Below are 16,704 nucleotides of genomic sequence, written 5' to 3'. Positions count from 1 at the left end.
TCCCTCTCCACTCTAGATGAAAAAGCATACACACACATGTACACAACTACACAGTAATGGTAAAAGCAGTGTGATGACTTCATAGATGACGTAAAAAGATGATGCCAGTGTTGAGGAATTTCAGTTAAACAGTGAAAGAGAATAAGCCAAGAAGAGAGGAAAGAGAGAGGCTCAAATTATTCTCTCTAGGTCAATGTGTATTAATCTATGATTTAGCAGTATTATTCAAATGATGCAGGGTTTTGATGGAAAAGGCAGGGAGAAAATGTTTTCACAGGCAAGGAAACAGGATGAAAATCTTGGCATAAGAGGATAAGGGGAGATAAAAGGAACCTTTTTATAAAATGAGTTCATATTGTCTAGAATGAAAAGAATAGTAGAAGTAGATTCATTGCTAATTTTCAAAAGGAATTAGATATTTCAAATGGCAAAATAGCAGAACCAAGGGCATGGATTTAATTGTATAGCTCATTTTAAAAAAAAGCCTCCAACTGTACTGTTTCAAATTAAAAACAAGCATGAATGGCAGCATGCAAAATAACTTACATGTATCTGGCACAGACACTATCTTTTAGCGTTTCACATTAACACATATCAGGACAAATATTCATATATCTCTGGAGATTTGGAGAAATAGGTTGTAAAGTTAGGCACTGCTGTTGAATTTAACTTACATGTGATGACTTTTATGGAGAATAGCAATTTACTGTAATTGTCAGTTTATTATGATGCAATTTTTTTGTACTCTAATTAAAGTGACAGAGTTGAATGGTCTATTTCATTCTGCTCTGTGCCTCAAGTGGCCTTAATACAGAGATCAATCCAGTTTCCTCAAGCAATCACTATCTGCAGGCTGAAATGTAAACACCTTCAAGCATTTCAATTTTTACCTTTTGCATTGAAGTGATATTAAAGAAATTCATGGTGTGTCAATGCAAAAAAAAATGTGCACAAACAACACCAAAAAATTAAATTCAACAATAAACAGGAAGAAGTGGATGGACTACTGAACCATTGTACTTTGAATAAAGAAATCTGAATTAAACAAACTTTTCTCATACTCTGCATTTTGTGTATCTTAGGGTATTCGTTACCACAACTCACTAAGGGTAGAGACTACCATTGTATTTGAGCCCAACTATCAATTGATTAAATGCCAAATACTGTGGTTGCTGGATAGCTACAACATAAAATGCTGAAAATACTGGGCAGGTCAAGTGAAAACTGATGAGAGATAATGAACTAACATGAAATGTTAATTCTGATTATGTATTCACGGATGCTGCCCAACCTAAATACTTCTATCTTAATTGATCAGTTGTCTGAAATATCAGGAACATGGAGATAACTTTCCAAATGATTGCAAATTAAAGTGTGTGTTTATACGCTTTGAAGTGATACACATCCCACTTTGAAAGATCTCCAGGAATCCAAACTAACTGTCCCCAAAATACAACTTCAACATATTGTGTGAGGATTAATATACATAAAGGGCCATTGCTCCTTTAAATCATTTGAACATTTGTTTCATTAACAAGATTGTGCTCTTGCTTACCTGTCCAGACTCATAGCTGTCACAATGGCACAACAAGCAAACTGGTTGCAGTTGTCCAATGATGTGATAATAGTGCAGACAATACTACCAAGCACCCACTCTCCTCGCTGGACCCATTGATGGATTATGAATGGCATTCCAATCACATGAACCAAATCCGCCATTGCCAAATTACAAATATAAACATCTGGAATAGTTCTCCTCACAGGCCTGAAATAAATCCAAATTTAATCAGCATTTTATAACACATGTTCCAAAAAATTATTTCTTAGAAAAGGCATTTTTATTTAGCTCAAATTTAGTCCAGAATTTTACACAGAATCTTTTTACTACAGTGTATAATCCAGTTAATTAATAATTTTTGTCTTATGTTTTCTTTTTTTATTAATTTCCCATATCAAGAGTTAATTAACTTTGCATTACAAATTATCTCAATACATTTCTCAGTAGTCAAATAAAAATTAACTAAGTCATAGTGGGAAACATTAGAAGATTAGGTTTTAAGGAAGATCAAATGGAGAAGAAGAAGCTGACAAGGCAAGGAGCTTTAAGTGATGTAGCCATGATTGCCACTGTTACTTGGCCATTTCATGCCAGGCCTCCACCTGGAGGCCGGCTACAAGCACAGAGGGAAAACTTAAAAATTACCCTTAATAGAGCAGTTCTGAAAGGCTGCTCCAGAGTCATATTCATGTCGAGCAGCACCTGGTAGCGCCCTCCGGATCAGATGAAAGCAGGGCGACTGGTGCCATAGCACCACCAATCATAAATACACAGCAGAGCAATGGCCGTCTTCCCTACCCATAATCCCCCACGCAGCTGGAACCACTTTGTTTTTCACAGAACAGTTCCAGCTGCGTGGGGGATTATGGGTAAGGAAGATGGCCATTGCTCTGCTGCATTTTGAGCCTGCATCAACTGCCCCCTGACAACTCCCACTGGCGTCCACTGCCCTGTCGGCTCCTGCTGGCGTCCACTGCCCTGTCAGCTCCTGCTGGCCCCCACTGCCCTGTCGGCTCCCACCGGCCCCTGCTGCCTGATAGAGGGAGAGGGTGAGTGGGGAGATGGGCTGATGACATCATCAGCTCACCCCTAACCAGCCACTTGCAGCAGCTGTACATTCAGGCCAGGTGGTGGAGCGCAGAGCTCCACCGATTATCCTTCCCTGAGAAGGGTTGGATTTGGCGCCTCGGAGACAGCCATGGCACATTCAGAAAGGTAAGTCTCTAGGGATGAGGGCTGAAAGATTATGTTATATTTTATATTATGTATAGATATGATTGTGGAAGATAGATTGTGGGGTTTTAGTTAGGTCACAAACAGATATAAACATTTCAAAACAGATCTCATTTTAAAATCCAAGAGTTATGCATAAAGTGGTAACTAAAAGTCTGCAAAGACAATAAACTCCTGTGCTGGAGATTTTCACAAGGAGGTCCAAATGGAAGGTCCCATCTCAGGAAACTGGTAAGATCTCTCATGAATTGATTTTGGTGGAGTGTGCTGTTTTAGGAGGTTCATGTGATTTTGCAAGCAGAGAGAGACAAACAGGTCTGTCTCTAAATTTGACAGAGAGAGAGAGAGAGAGAGAGAGAGAGTCTCAGTGGCTTTTGGAAGCTTGTTTAAAACTCCATTTTGAAGACGGGTTGTGAGTTCTGAGTTCAGTCTGTTCAAAGCCCTTGTGATCCATAAAAGAGGAGATGACTGCTGCATAATGTTTCACCTGAGATAAGGGAAAGAGAAAAGGAACTCTGTGGTGACCTGAAAGAAAGAGATTATCATCTGAAAAAACCCTGATGGAGCAAGTTTCTTCGGCAAGACCCTGAAGTGGCTGATCGGAAGGAATTAGTTTGTGTCCAATGAGCAACAAATCTCTCTGAAAACGGACAAGAACCTTCCTGAGTAGTAACCATTTACCTTTAAAGCACCAAAGCCAGGTGAAGATTCATAAATGTTAAATTCTGTGCACAGCATAAGAATTGTCTGATACCGGTGAACTTGGAGGAGTGAGAAGTGAAAATGGACTGTGAATCAAAGAACTTTTCTGAACTGGCACACACATTGCATACATGTGTGCTTAGAATTAGGAGGGGGTTAAGTTAATAGTAATAAGTTAAAGTTTGATCCTGTGTTTATGTTTTAAAGAAAATTAAAAGTAACTTTGTTTAAGTAACAATTTGTCTTGGTGAATTTCTATTGCTGCTGGGTTTTGGGATTCTATGGGTCTGTCACAGGACGGAGAACCACCGCCTTTACAGTCGGGCATTTTCCTTGCTTGAAAGGGCCTACTGTGAAGGATAAAGAAATACAAATGAGGCTAGAATTAGAAGAAGCAAAATTCACAGAGGTAGTTGCATACAATTGTTGCTGATACAATTAAATTCATAATAAAGGTGATTAAACAAGATTCATGTCTGGGTCAATTTTTTTGTTGTTGTTTAGTTAAGGATATTTTACTCATAACTAAAAGATTTAATTTCTTATGAAATGTGTCCTTACTTTGTTAATAGGCTGACTAATGCATTTGCTAAGGTTGACATAATTTTTTATTCATTGCACTACAAAGGGAAATGCAATGAAATATGACAATTTGCACAGGGAATTAATAACCTAAATTAGGTTTTTAGACATGAAACTTTTCTGTATAATTGGTGTGCACAACAAAGTAGACTACACAAATGGTATTGTTTCCCAACAGATATGACAGATACTGATTATATTCAGGAACTCTGAAATTGTGTAACAATTTGAGAAGGCATTTCATAAGGTTTCACATAAGAGGTTAGTGTGCAAACCACATAGGATTCAGGGTAAGAATGACAGACATGAATGAGTAGAAATAAATGGGTAATTTTCCAGGCAGCATTAAGTGACATGGGTCACAGCAGAGATTTGTGCTTGGACCCCAGCTATACACAATATGCAAGCAATGTTTCAATAAGGCACAAAATATTTGAATGTGACAAACTGATGGGAGTATGAGATGTAAGGAGAATGCAAAGCGATTCCAACATGAGTCAAAAAAGTTGGTGAGTAAACAAGTGGGAGGCAGGTACAGTTTAACATGGAAAGCTATGAGGTTATCCACTTTGGTTCCAAAAGACAGTACGATTCTTCTTTGGCTTGGCTTCGCGGACGAAGATTTATGGAGGGGGTAAATGTCCACGTCAGCTGCAGGTTCGTTTGTGGCTGACAAGTCTGATGCGGGACAGGCAGACACGGTTGCAGCGGTTGCAGGGAAAATTGGTTGGTTGGGGTTGGGTGTTGGGTTTTTCCTCCTTTGCCTTTTGTTAGTGAGGTGGGCTCTGCGGTCTTCTTCAAAGGAGGTTGCTGCCCTCCGAACTGTGAGGCGCCAAGATGCACGGTTTGAGGAGATATCAGCCCACTGGCGGTGGTCAATGTGGCAGGCACCAAGAGATTTCTTTAGGCAGTCCTTGTACCTTTTCTTTGGTGCACCTCTGTCACGGTGGCCAGTGGAGAGCTCGCCATATAACACGATCTTGGGAAGGCGATGGTCCTCCATTCTGGAGACGTGACCCACCCAGCGCAGCTGGATCTTCAGCAGCGTGGACTCGATGCTGTCGACCTCTGCCACCTCGAGTACTTCGACGTTAGGGATGAAAGCGCTCCAATGAATGTTGAGGATGGAGCGGAGACAACGCTGGTGGAAGCATTCTAGGAGCCGTAGGTGATGCCGGTAGAGGACCCATGATTCGGAGCCGAACAGGAGTGTGGGTATGACAACGGCTCTGTATATGCTTATCTTTGTGAGGTTTTTCAGTTGGCTGTTTTTCCAGACTCTTTTGTGTAGTCTTCCAAAGGCGCTATTTGCCTTGGCGAGTCTGTTGTCTATCTCATTGTCGATCCTTGCATCTGATGAAATGGTGCAGCCGAGATAGGTAAACTGGTTGACCGTTTTGAGTTTTGTGTGCCCGATGGAGATGTGGATGGGCTGGTAGTCATGGTGGGGAGCTGGCTGATGGAGGACCTCAGTTTTCTTCAGGCTGACTTCCAGGCCAAACATTTTGGCAGTTTCCACAAAACAGGACGTCATTCAGAGCCAGCTCTTCAGCGCTTGAGAGTACGATTATGTGAACGGTAAAACTGCATATGGGGAAAAAATGTGCAAATACAACTTGAATGTCTTGTATGCTTCAGGCAAGTACTTTGATGCAAGAAATAGTCTATTGGAAAAGCAAAAGGCTTAATTGCAAGGCAATTCAGTTCAGGAATAAGAATATTTTGCTGCAGATGGTATAAGAGATTGGCAAGACCTGATCGAAAGATGTGTGTGTAGAGTTAATCTCCTTATCTCAGAAGGAATGTTTTTGTCATGGTGCAGTTAAACAAAGGTTTATTAGATTGATTCCTGGGATGGAAGGACTGAAATATGAGGAGAGGTCAGGAAGGTTAAGCATATTTTCACTGGAGCATGATAGAATGAGGGGCTTTCTTATATAACTGATAATATTCTAAAAGGACTAGACAGAGGAAGATGTTCCCAGAAGCTGGAGATTCCAGAACTAGAGATAACTGCTGGGGCATGTCATTTTAAACAGAGATGGCTTTACCCAGAGGAGGGTGAACCCATGGAATTATTTATCACAGAAGGCAGTGAAGATCAAGTCATCAAAATATATTCAAGAAAGGGGTTGATCAATGTCTGGATGTGGAGAAGACGAGAACAGGGTATTGGGTGACAGATCAGCCATAAGCGTGCTGAATGGTGGCAACAATCCTAATATCTGAATGGCCTACTTCCTGATTTTCTTTTGGTTTTATGATTCATTTGCAAATAAATCTTATTCTGAAATAAAAACAAAATGTTGACAATACCTAACAGAGCAGGCAGCATCTGCAGAGAACAAAATGGGTTTTCATTTCATTAACCTTTTCAATAAATGTTTTTAAACCAAATCTGGACTCCTTTACATTAATTTCTAATGGAACAATTAAAAGATAATAGCAATACTAGATCTCCATGGTGACCTGGTACAAGCTCAAAATGAGATCTAACTGTTAATGTTCATTCACTCAATTTTTTGTTTTATAAATTTTCATAACATTAAGAATTAAGTTTCCAATTTTCTTTTCTTTTTCTACCTAGTGATGGTAAATAAGACGATAAGGTTTCCAACCAATCCTGTTGAACAGATAATGCCCATGAAAGAAGGAAGAAGGATAGTTTCCAATCCATCTATCATTTGATCATCATATACAATGTTTCTGGACTTGTTTATCCATTCAGATCCATTATTCCAAACCAGGTACCGTGTTTGGGATCTGTTCATTGCTCAAATAGTATAGATTCTTGGTTCTGTAATAAATAATATATAGTATTAGTATAGAGTCAGTTAAAAATAGACATCCCACAAAGGAATAGGCATAGTTCAGGCATTACTAAGTTGTCACCAGATATTACGGTAACTAGTGCTCACCCATTATCATATTCATATTGATCCACATTGGTTCTCACAATTAAATGGTTTTATTTTGTTTTTGTTGGTACCTTTCAATGACCTTCTCATTTCTGCATCTGTCTCCTCTTGATTCTCAAAGTACTTTATTAGGCTTCTTTCCCCTTCATTATCCGATTGATGGATAGAGTTGAAATTTTACCCCTTTTAAGATTCTCCCTCCAAACGCTATTCATCAACTGTCATTTAATTGGCCATTTTCTTTTTGCATTAATGTGGATCCACTTTATCCCCCTTTATGTTCATCCACTCACTCCAATGCATTTGTTTTAGATTTTCCATTTTCATTTCTGTAAAATTCTTGGGACATTTTCACTACATTGAGAATGTTTTCTAATTGCAAATAGTTGTATTAAGTTTTCTCCAATCTACTAAACCACTATGTTAGATTAATTTGGCAAATAGTAAGATCATTATGAAGCATTTTAATTCTAACCTTGCAAATTTAATCAGGCAAAATTACTTAGCAAATATAAGGCCTTGTTAGAACTTTGAGGAATCAAATAATAAGATTGCAAATAGATAGACTTTGAAATTAACAAAAACTTCAACACATTGAATTTGTCAAATAAATAACAGGTTTCATCCCTCAGGAAATTTTGCATTGCATACATTTTGATGAATATATTTTGGCAAGGTAATATCAATGCTAATACAGGTTGAGTAACCCTTATCCAAAATGCATGGGACCAGAAGTGTTTCAGATTTCGGATTTTTTTTGGATTTTGGAATAATGTGTTTAAGGTAACTAAGCAGCACAGTAGCATCAGCAAAATACTTGTAGCAGCTGTTGAACAACAACAAAAAATAACGGCAGGTTTTCAGTCTCCACCTACGATGCTGTGTTTTGATCAAAAGGTTACAGTACACTGTATTTTATTTTTTTCAATGGAGTAATGTTACTGCTCATGTTACATCCAAACATGGCATTTTAGGTGGAGATTAATTTTAGATTTCACATTAAAAGAATGTTTTGTTTTTACCTTGATTCTTAACCATTTCAGCTATTTCACCATCAGTCATTTTCAACATTATCTTTGTACCACTGAGCAGAGAATAAGCAAATCTTCTTTGGCTTGGCTTCGCGGACGAAGATTTATGGAGGGGGTAAAAAGTCCACGTCAGCTGCAGGCTCGTTTGTGGCTGACAAGTCTGATGCGGGACAGGCAGACACGATTGCAGCGGTTGCAAGGGAAAATTGGTTGGTTGGGGTTGGGTGTTGGGTTTTTCCTCCTTTGCCTTTTGTCAGTGAGGTGGGCTCTGCGGTCTTCTTCAAAGGAGGTTGCTGCCCGCCAAACTGTGAGGCGCCAAGATGCACGGTTTGAGGCGTTATCAGCCCACTGGCGGTGGTCAATGTGGCGTGCTGTGTTGTTAAAATTAAATTAATTTCAAATTTTCATTCCCGTTCAATTCTTGTTATTAAAATTGCCTGCAGCCAAGGCAGCTCTTATTAATAGAAGTGATTAAAGTTAAACCAGGAATAGCAAGTAAATTCAGATGAAGAAATAAACATATTTCATAGAAGACTGACATAACAAGTCTAGCTTCTCAATTTTCATGGAAACGTGATTAACCTGTTGTACCATCTAGCGCTGAAACCCAATAAATGATTGTACAGTAGATAACAGCCGCACTGCATCTGACTTCCAAAACATCTAGCCTACGGACACACGGGGATGGCAGATGCTAGAATCTGAAGGTAAAGACGATCTGCTGGATAAAGTCAGCAGGTTGAGCAGCATCAGGTCAAGAAAAAAAGAGTGAGGAGAAGAGACACACTGGACCTCTGCAGCGTTCTACTGCCCAGTTCAACTACCGACGGCTCACTACAGGTTTTAAATGGCCTGTTAATGGAGTTGATGGTGGTTTACTTTAAAATCATACATATGAATGGGCCCAAGATGGTGGCACCTATGTCCAGCAGCCACCTCTAGAGGTTACAGACTCTGGGAAAACAATGGATTGGCGAAGGGCACCAGTAATAGTGAGGACAACCCCATATGAGAAGGGGAAGCAGAGGAGTTTAGCCTAAAGGATGGTGACCACAGCAGTGGACCTATGAGGGGCTCTGCGGCTAAAGAACACAGAGATGGTGGGTTGTTGGTGACTGTGGTCAGAGGACTCACACCAGGTTGCAGACTGCTGGAGACTGGCTCAAGACTGGCTGAAGGGGTACTAGATATCAGAATCAGGATGTAAGATGGTACTGAAGGCACTGAAGGCATCTTGTTTGTGTCGGAGGTTTGGATTTGGAGCTGGGGATGCCAATGGTTTGGATTGGTCTGTGTGGCTGTGGAGGCTGAGGGAGCACTGGTGGTGAATCCATGGACACTCAGTGACTCTGGGGGATACTGTTTTTTCTTTATAATTTTCTTTATTGAGTTGAACATATAAATCCCACATATAAAGTCTTCTAATATAACAAACAGCAAGTCATATCATATACATATCACAAATTAAATATAAATTGAAAACCTATTCATATTTGTTTTTTTTAATAATATTTCTTTAAACCATTAAATTCTATCAACTTGGTAATTAACTGCATATCTCTTTCTCATAAGATATTTGAAAATAGTTCTGGATAGAAAATGATATGATCTATGACAACCATATTTAAACCCATATTTGACAAGTTAATCTAAAAAAAAATAAAAAAAACCAAAAACTAAATCTAATCTCATGGCACTGTCTTTTGCTTTTCTTTCTCTGGTCAAGAAGTTACAAACTCTAGGCCTCTGTACCTCCCTCTGCAACTGAATCCTTGACTTTCTCATCAAAAGAGCACAGTCAGTACGAATTGGAAACAATGTCCCCCCTCCTCACTGATCATCAACACAAGTGCACCCAAAGATGAGTGATTAGCCCATTGCTCTACTCATTATACCCCCACAACTGTGTGGCCAGACACAATTCCAATTCCATCTACAAGTTTGCCAATGACACCACAGTTCTTGGCAGAATCACAGACAGCAATAAGGAAGCGAACAGGAGGGATATAGATCCACTCCTTGAATGGTGGAACGACATCAACCTTGCGCTCAACATCAGCAAAACCGAAGAGATAATTGTGGACTTTAGGAGGAAATCAGGGGAACACGACCCAGGGTTCAGTAGGGGAGAGGGTCAATAACATCAAATTCCTGGGTGTCAACATCGCCGAGGATTTGTTCTGGTGCCTCAATGTGATGCAATCACAAAGAAGGCTTGCCAGCGGCTATACTTTGTGAGGTGTCTGACGAGATTTGGTATGTCTCTGAAGACTCTCATAAACTTCTACATGTGTACAGTGGAGAATATTCTGGCTGGTTGCATTGCTGCCTGGTATTGGAGGCACCAGCTTTCAGGACAAGAATAAACTCCAGAGGGTTGTTAACTCAGTCTGTGACATCACAGGCACCAGACTTCACTCCATTAAGGACATCTGCAAGACGCAGTGTCTTAAAAAAGCAGCCTCTATTCCCAAAGACTCCCACCATCCAGGCCATGCCCTCTTCATTCTGCTACCATCGTGAAAAAGGTACAGGAGCTAAAGATGAGCACTCAGTGGCACAAGGACAATTTCTTCCCCACTGCCATCAGATTTCTGAATAATCAATGAATCAAACAGACTGCCTTATTTTTTGTGCACTACTATTTTAATTTTTTAATTATTTACAGTAATGTTGTAATATGGTTATTATATGAATGTTTGCTCTATGACGCTGCCACAAAACATCGAATTTCATGACTTATTCATGACAATAAATTCTGATTCTGATTCTCTGACTGTAAAGGGCACTGGCCAATTTCTGCTGATAGTGAATCTTTTTCTGCCTTATAGCAGACTAAAGTCAATTATGTGTAATTGTTTTGAACATTCTATTTATTAGTTTCTTTCATACATTTCAAATTAACTTGCTATAACATTATATAATAGATACTAAATAATTTTCAATTTTCACCGCCCCCCCCAACCTCTCCAACCCCTACTGATACAAAAAGAAGATGGAGAGGAAAGAACACATTCATCATAATAATTATAATCACATAAAAGTACCATATTTTTTTTGGGGGGGAGAGGTGATTGAATTAGAAGGTCTGGATTAGTCTATATTCATAAATCTTATATAAGGCTCCAATATTTGACAAAATTTATCATAAACATCTCTTATTATGTGATTTTTTCTAATGGGAGACAATATTTTATTTTGTTAAACCATTCTTCTATTTTAACATTATTTTCCAACTTCCACTTTTTAGCTACACACTTTCTCGCTATTTGCTGTTGCTAGACTCAAAAATAACTTTTTATATTTATCTAATTCCAACTTAATGTCTTCATCATATATATTACCCAACAAAAAAAATCTTGGATCTAATTTAACCTTCATTTTTAATATCTTCTCTAAGATAACACATAATTCTTTCCAAAAGTTTTTTTTTTTACCTTTTCACACAACCATACTGAATGCAAAAAATTACCAACCTCTTTTTTATTTCTAAAACATTGAGTATAAAAATTTACATTAAATTTATTCAACTTATAGGCTGGTACATTTGATGTAAAAAAAATTATATTGAACCATTTGATATCTAGCATTAATTGGTTTAGTTACAGTATCTCTACACAATTTCATCCATATTTCTTCTTGAATTTGTATATTAAAATACTGTTCCCACTTCAGTTTAATTTTATACAAATCTTTCTTCTCTTTTATTTCTTGTAATTTATTATAAATAGTAGTTATAAATCTTCAAAAAATAAAGGCATCTGTCATAACATATTCAAATTGACTATGCTCCAGAAGTTCATTAGGAAAGTTAAATAGGAAATTCATTCTGGACGTTCATTAGGAAAGTTAAATAGTAAATTCATTCCTATTTTTTTCCTTCAATTATGATTGTGATTGATAATAAACAAATATTGCATTTTGTAGTATCCCATATTTCTCATTTAATTGATCAAATGTCATAAAAATTGAACATCTAAAACAATATTGCATTTTCTGTATACCTTTTACATACCAATTTTCAAATAAAGAATTATTCATTGTAAATAGAAGAAATTGATTTGTTTTAAGGTCAATTGAGCTAACTGACAATTTCCACAGTGAACCCATTCCATATTTGAAACAAATGTTTTAAAATTGGTATTTATTTTCTACCTTTAAAAATTTCATAATTCTATTCATACTATATTTGGTCTGGACTTTCTTCACCAATATTATTCATCTCAATATCTACCCATGATACTTTTTCTTCTCTTTGATACCAAGAAGACAAAAATCTCAAATGAGCTGCCTTATATCTTTTAAAATTTGATAATCTCAAACCTCCTTGATTCTTATTCCATGTCAACATCTCCATACCTATCCTTGCCGATTTTCCTTTCCATAAAAACTCCCTAATATTCTTATTTAATTGCCTAAAAACATTTCAGGTACCCGAATTAGTATTGTTTGAAATAAGTATTGAATTCTGGGAAAAATATTCATTTTAACACAATTCACCCATCCATCCTATTAAAATTATTGGTAATCCTGCCATCTTTTTTTTAAAAGGGAAAATAATTCAATTTAAACAAATTATTCTATTAATTACTTACTATTATCCTCAAATATTTAACCCCCTCATTTTGCCATTTAAATTTTACTAACTTTTTACATTGTGTATAATCTGCATCAACCAACAGCATAATTTCATTTTTATCCACATTAACCTTATATCCTGAAACTAATCCATATTCTATTAATCTTTCATTTAGTCTATTCAGTAAAATTTTGGGTTTAGTCAAATAACATCATCTGCAAAAAGACTAATTTTATTAACTTTGTCTCTTATCTCAAAAGGTGTAATTTCCTCATCCCCTTGAATCACTTTAGTGAATGGTTCTATTGCCAATACAAATAAGAATGATGAAAGTGGACAACCCTGCCTAGAAGACCTTCCTAATCTAATGAAACCCAATGTTTGGCCATTTACTACTACTTTCGCCTTTAGTTCATTATATAATGCTTATTATAAATGTCTCAGAAAATCCAAACATATATAATACCTTAAACAGAATAGAAAGTCCCATTCTAATCTATCAAATGCTTTTTTCTGCATCACTGGAGCTTTCCTTTTTTAAGCCACATTAATCAAACTTAAAAATCTCGCTATATTAGCTGTTGCCTTTCTTTTTGTAATAAACCCCACCTGGTCCATATTAATCAATTTTGGAAGTATTTTAATGAAATGATTAGTCCCGACTTTGGATACAATTTGAAAACCTACATTTAACAAAGATACTGGTCTATATGAAACTGTTTGTAATGGATGTTTCCCCTTTTTTGGTATTACCATTATCAATGCCATCTTAAAGGATTCTAGTACATCTTTTACTTATCTTATGTGATCTAATATCTCTTTTAAAATTGGCACCAACAATTTCTTAAATTCATTATGAAATTCTACTGGAAAACCATCTTCTCCTGGGGTTTTGTTATTTTGCAATGTTTTCAGACCTCGTATATCTCAGCTTCTGTAAATGAATTAGATAATTCTTCTCCTCTTCACACAAATTTGATAACTGAATTTTGTTTTAACTCAGACTTAAATAACTTCTCATAAAACTCTCTAAAATTTTCATTTTTTCCTTCAACTTATAAACCATCTGACCATTCTTGTCTTTCATTGCTACAATAGTCCTAGATACCTGCTCTTTCTTTAACTGCCATGCTAACACCTTATGAATTCTTTCTCCTAGTTCATAATACCTTTGTTTAGTTAGCAAAATATCTCTTTAACTCTATATGTTTGTATCATATTAAGCTTGACCTTTTTAATTTCCATTAATTTCTTCCTTTACTCATTTGGACTAATTTGTATTGTTTTCTCTAAATCAGTTATTTCCTTTTCTAACTGATCTACTTCCTTTAAATAGCCTTTTTTAATTTTACTGTACAACTAAATTTTGTCCTCTTAAATATGCCTTTAATTTATTCTTTACCAAATCTTTATTATTTTCCATAAAAAACTTAATTTGTTTTCTTACAAATCACAAAAATCTTTCCTTTTCAACAAAACATTATTTAATCTCAACCTGTATCCACTAATTTTTTTCTTCCTCAGACACTATTAACAATAACAAAGGGGAATGGTCTGAGATAATACATGCCAAATATTCCACCTGTTGTACTCTAGATTGAAATTGAGCTGTCAATAAAACATGTCAATTTGTGAATATGTCTTATGTTGAAAAGAATAAAATTAATAATCTCTTTTATTCATATGCATTTTCCTCCAAATATCCATCAACCCCATATCTACCATTAAATCTTTTACTTCTTTAGACATTGCTATCTCCTACATATTTTCCTGATCTATCCATCTTTGAATTTAATATCAAAATAAAATCTCCTCCCATCAAAATTTTACCATTGGCATTTGATAGTTTCATAAAAAAACATCTTGCATAAATTTATAATCTTATACATTAGGAGCATATAAATTCAACAAGATCCAATTTTCTGAATATATTTGATATTCTACCATAACATACCTTCCTGTCATGTCCTTTTCTACATTCAAAATTTTTACTGGCAGATTTTTATTTATCAATATTGCAACTCCTCGAGCCTTTGAATTAAATGAGGCTGCCACTACTTTCCCCATCCAATTCTTTTGTAATTTATCTAATTCATTTTCCACTAAATGCATTTCTTGTAAAAAAGCTCTATTTTTTTTCATTTTTTCATTTTATTTGATTTTGTATTCCATTAACATTAAAACTCATAAAATTAATCTTCCCAATCATTTTCAATCAGATAAACCCCCTACTCATCCAGCCTTCATCTTCCAAATCCACTTTAACATAACAAAGGCATTATCCTTTATTACATCTATCATACCAATAAATGTGTGAAAAAAAGAAAAGTTAAGAAACAAGAAATGATAGAATACCCCACAAAAAGGCACATGCAAAAAACATACCCTTTTTATCACCCTTATTTATAGCCAGCTCTTCAGCGCTTGATGTCCTGTTTTGTGGAAACTGCCAAAATGTTTGGCCTGGAAGTCAGCCTGAAGAAAACTGAGGTCCTCCATCAGCCAGCTCCCCACCATGACTACCAGCCCCCCCACATCTCCATCGGGCACACAAACTCAAAACGGTCAACCAGTTTATCTATCTCGGCTGCACCATTTCATCAGATGCAAGATGGACAACAGACTCGCCAAGGCAAATAGTGCCTTTGGAAGACTACACAAAAGAGTCTGGAAAAACAACCAACTGAAAAACCTCACAAAGATTATCGTATACAGAGCCGTTGTCATACCCACACTCCTGTTCAGCTCCAAATCTTGGGTCCTCTACTGGCATCACCTACGGCTCCTAGAACGCTTCCACCAGCGTTGTCTCCGCTCTATCCTCAACATTCATTGGAGCGACTTCATCTCCAACATCGAAGTACACGAAATGGCAAAGGCCAACAGCATCGAATCCACGCTGCTGAAGATCAAACTGCGCTGGGTAGGTCACGTCTCCAGAATGGAGGACCATCGCCTTCCCAAGATCGTGTTATATGGTGAGCTCTCCACTGGCCACCGAGACAGAGGTGCACCAAAGAAGAGGTACAAGGACTGCCTAAAGAAATCTCTTGGTGCCTGCCACATTGACCACCGCCAGGGGGCTGATATCGCCTCAAACCGTGCATCTTGGCGCCTCACAGTTCGGCGGGCAGCAACCTCCTTTGAAGAAGACCACAGAGCCCACCTCACTGAGAAAAGACAAAGGTGGAAAAACCCAACACACTACTCCAACCAACCAATTTTCCCTTGCAACTGCTGCAACCGTGTCTGCCTGTCCCGCATCGGACTTGTCAGCCACAAACAAGCCTGCAGCTGACGTGGACATTACCCCTCCATAAATCTTTGTCCATAAAGCCAAGCCAAAGAAAAAAAAGAAAAGAAAATTTATAGCAGTGGTAGTCTAGCCTACACCCACACACATGATTTGGTGGCAGCCAGCAAACATTCCTTTTTTGTGTAATGTACATTTTTGTTTAGCTATATAGATATACAACACATTTTGGCCCACGAGTCTGTGTCACCCAATTTACACCCAATTAACCTACAACCCCCGGTACATTTCAAATGGTGGGAGGAAACTGGAATCTCCAAGGAAAACCCATGTAGACAAGGGGAGAACGTATGAATTCCTAACAGACAGCGCAAAATTTGATTGCTGGCACTGCAAAAGCTTTGCACTAACTACTACACCAACCGTGCCGTCCCACTATTGCATCTGTTTTTATTACATGACAAAAAAGAATCTTGAATGTTGAATCAGTGAGGGGAAAATGTTGAGGTTTTGGGCCAAAGTTCTTTATCGAGTCTGGGAATGTGATGAACAGAAGCCAGTGAAAAGAGGACAGGATGAGAGGGGTGGGACAGGGTGCTCCACACAGGACTGGCGAGCTAAGCAGCAGTAAACCTGATGATCAGAACCAGAGGACTGGTAGATGGCAGTCAGAGAGAGAGAGAGAGAGAGAGAGAGAGAGAGAGAGAGAGAGAGAGAGAGAGAGAGAGAGGGAGAGAGAGAGAGAGAGAGGGGGGGGGGAGCAAGAGAGAAAGAGAGAGAGAGAGAAGATAAAACAATAGGGTCAGATGAAGGAAAATGAGTGATATAGGATGAAGTGGATATTAGAA

At 37.5% G+C, this 16,704-nt stretch overlaps 1 protein-coding gene across 1 annotated transcript in view; it reads right to left on the bottom strand.

Moving 5' to 3' along the window:
* mchr2a (melanin concentrating hormone receptor 2a) overlaps positions 1-6,846 on the bottom strand; it is a 37,778-nt gene extending 30,932 nt beyond the window's left edge. Inside the window, exons 1-2 of the mRNA XM_069888318.1 lie at positions 6,659-6,846; positions 1,556-1,765 (exon numbers count right to left, since the gene is read on the bottom strand). Of these exons, the coding sequence (XP_069744419.1) occupies positions 1,556-1,765; positions 6,659-6,846 (398 nt within the window). The remainder of the gene's footprint in view (positions 1-1,555; positions 1,766-6,658) is intronic.
* Between the last annotated feature and the right edge of the window lie 9,858 nt (positions 6,847-16,704).

This window comes from Narcine bancroftii, chromosome 6, assembly GCF_036971445.1.
Source record: "Narcine bancroftii isolate sNarBan1 chromosome 6, sNarBan1.hap1, whole genome shotgun sequence".
In the NCBI taxonomy this organism is placed as follows: domain Eukaryota; kingdom Metazoa; phylum Chordata; class Chondrichthyes; order Torpediniformes; family Narcinidae; genus Narcine; species Narcine bancroftii.
This window is presented reverse-complemented; position numbering and strand designations above follow the sequence as displayed.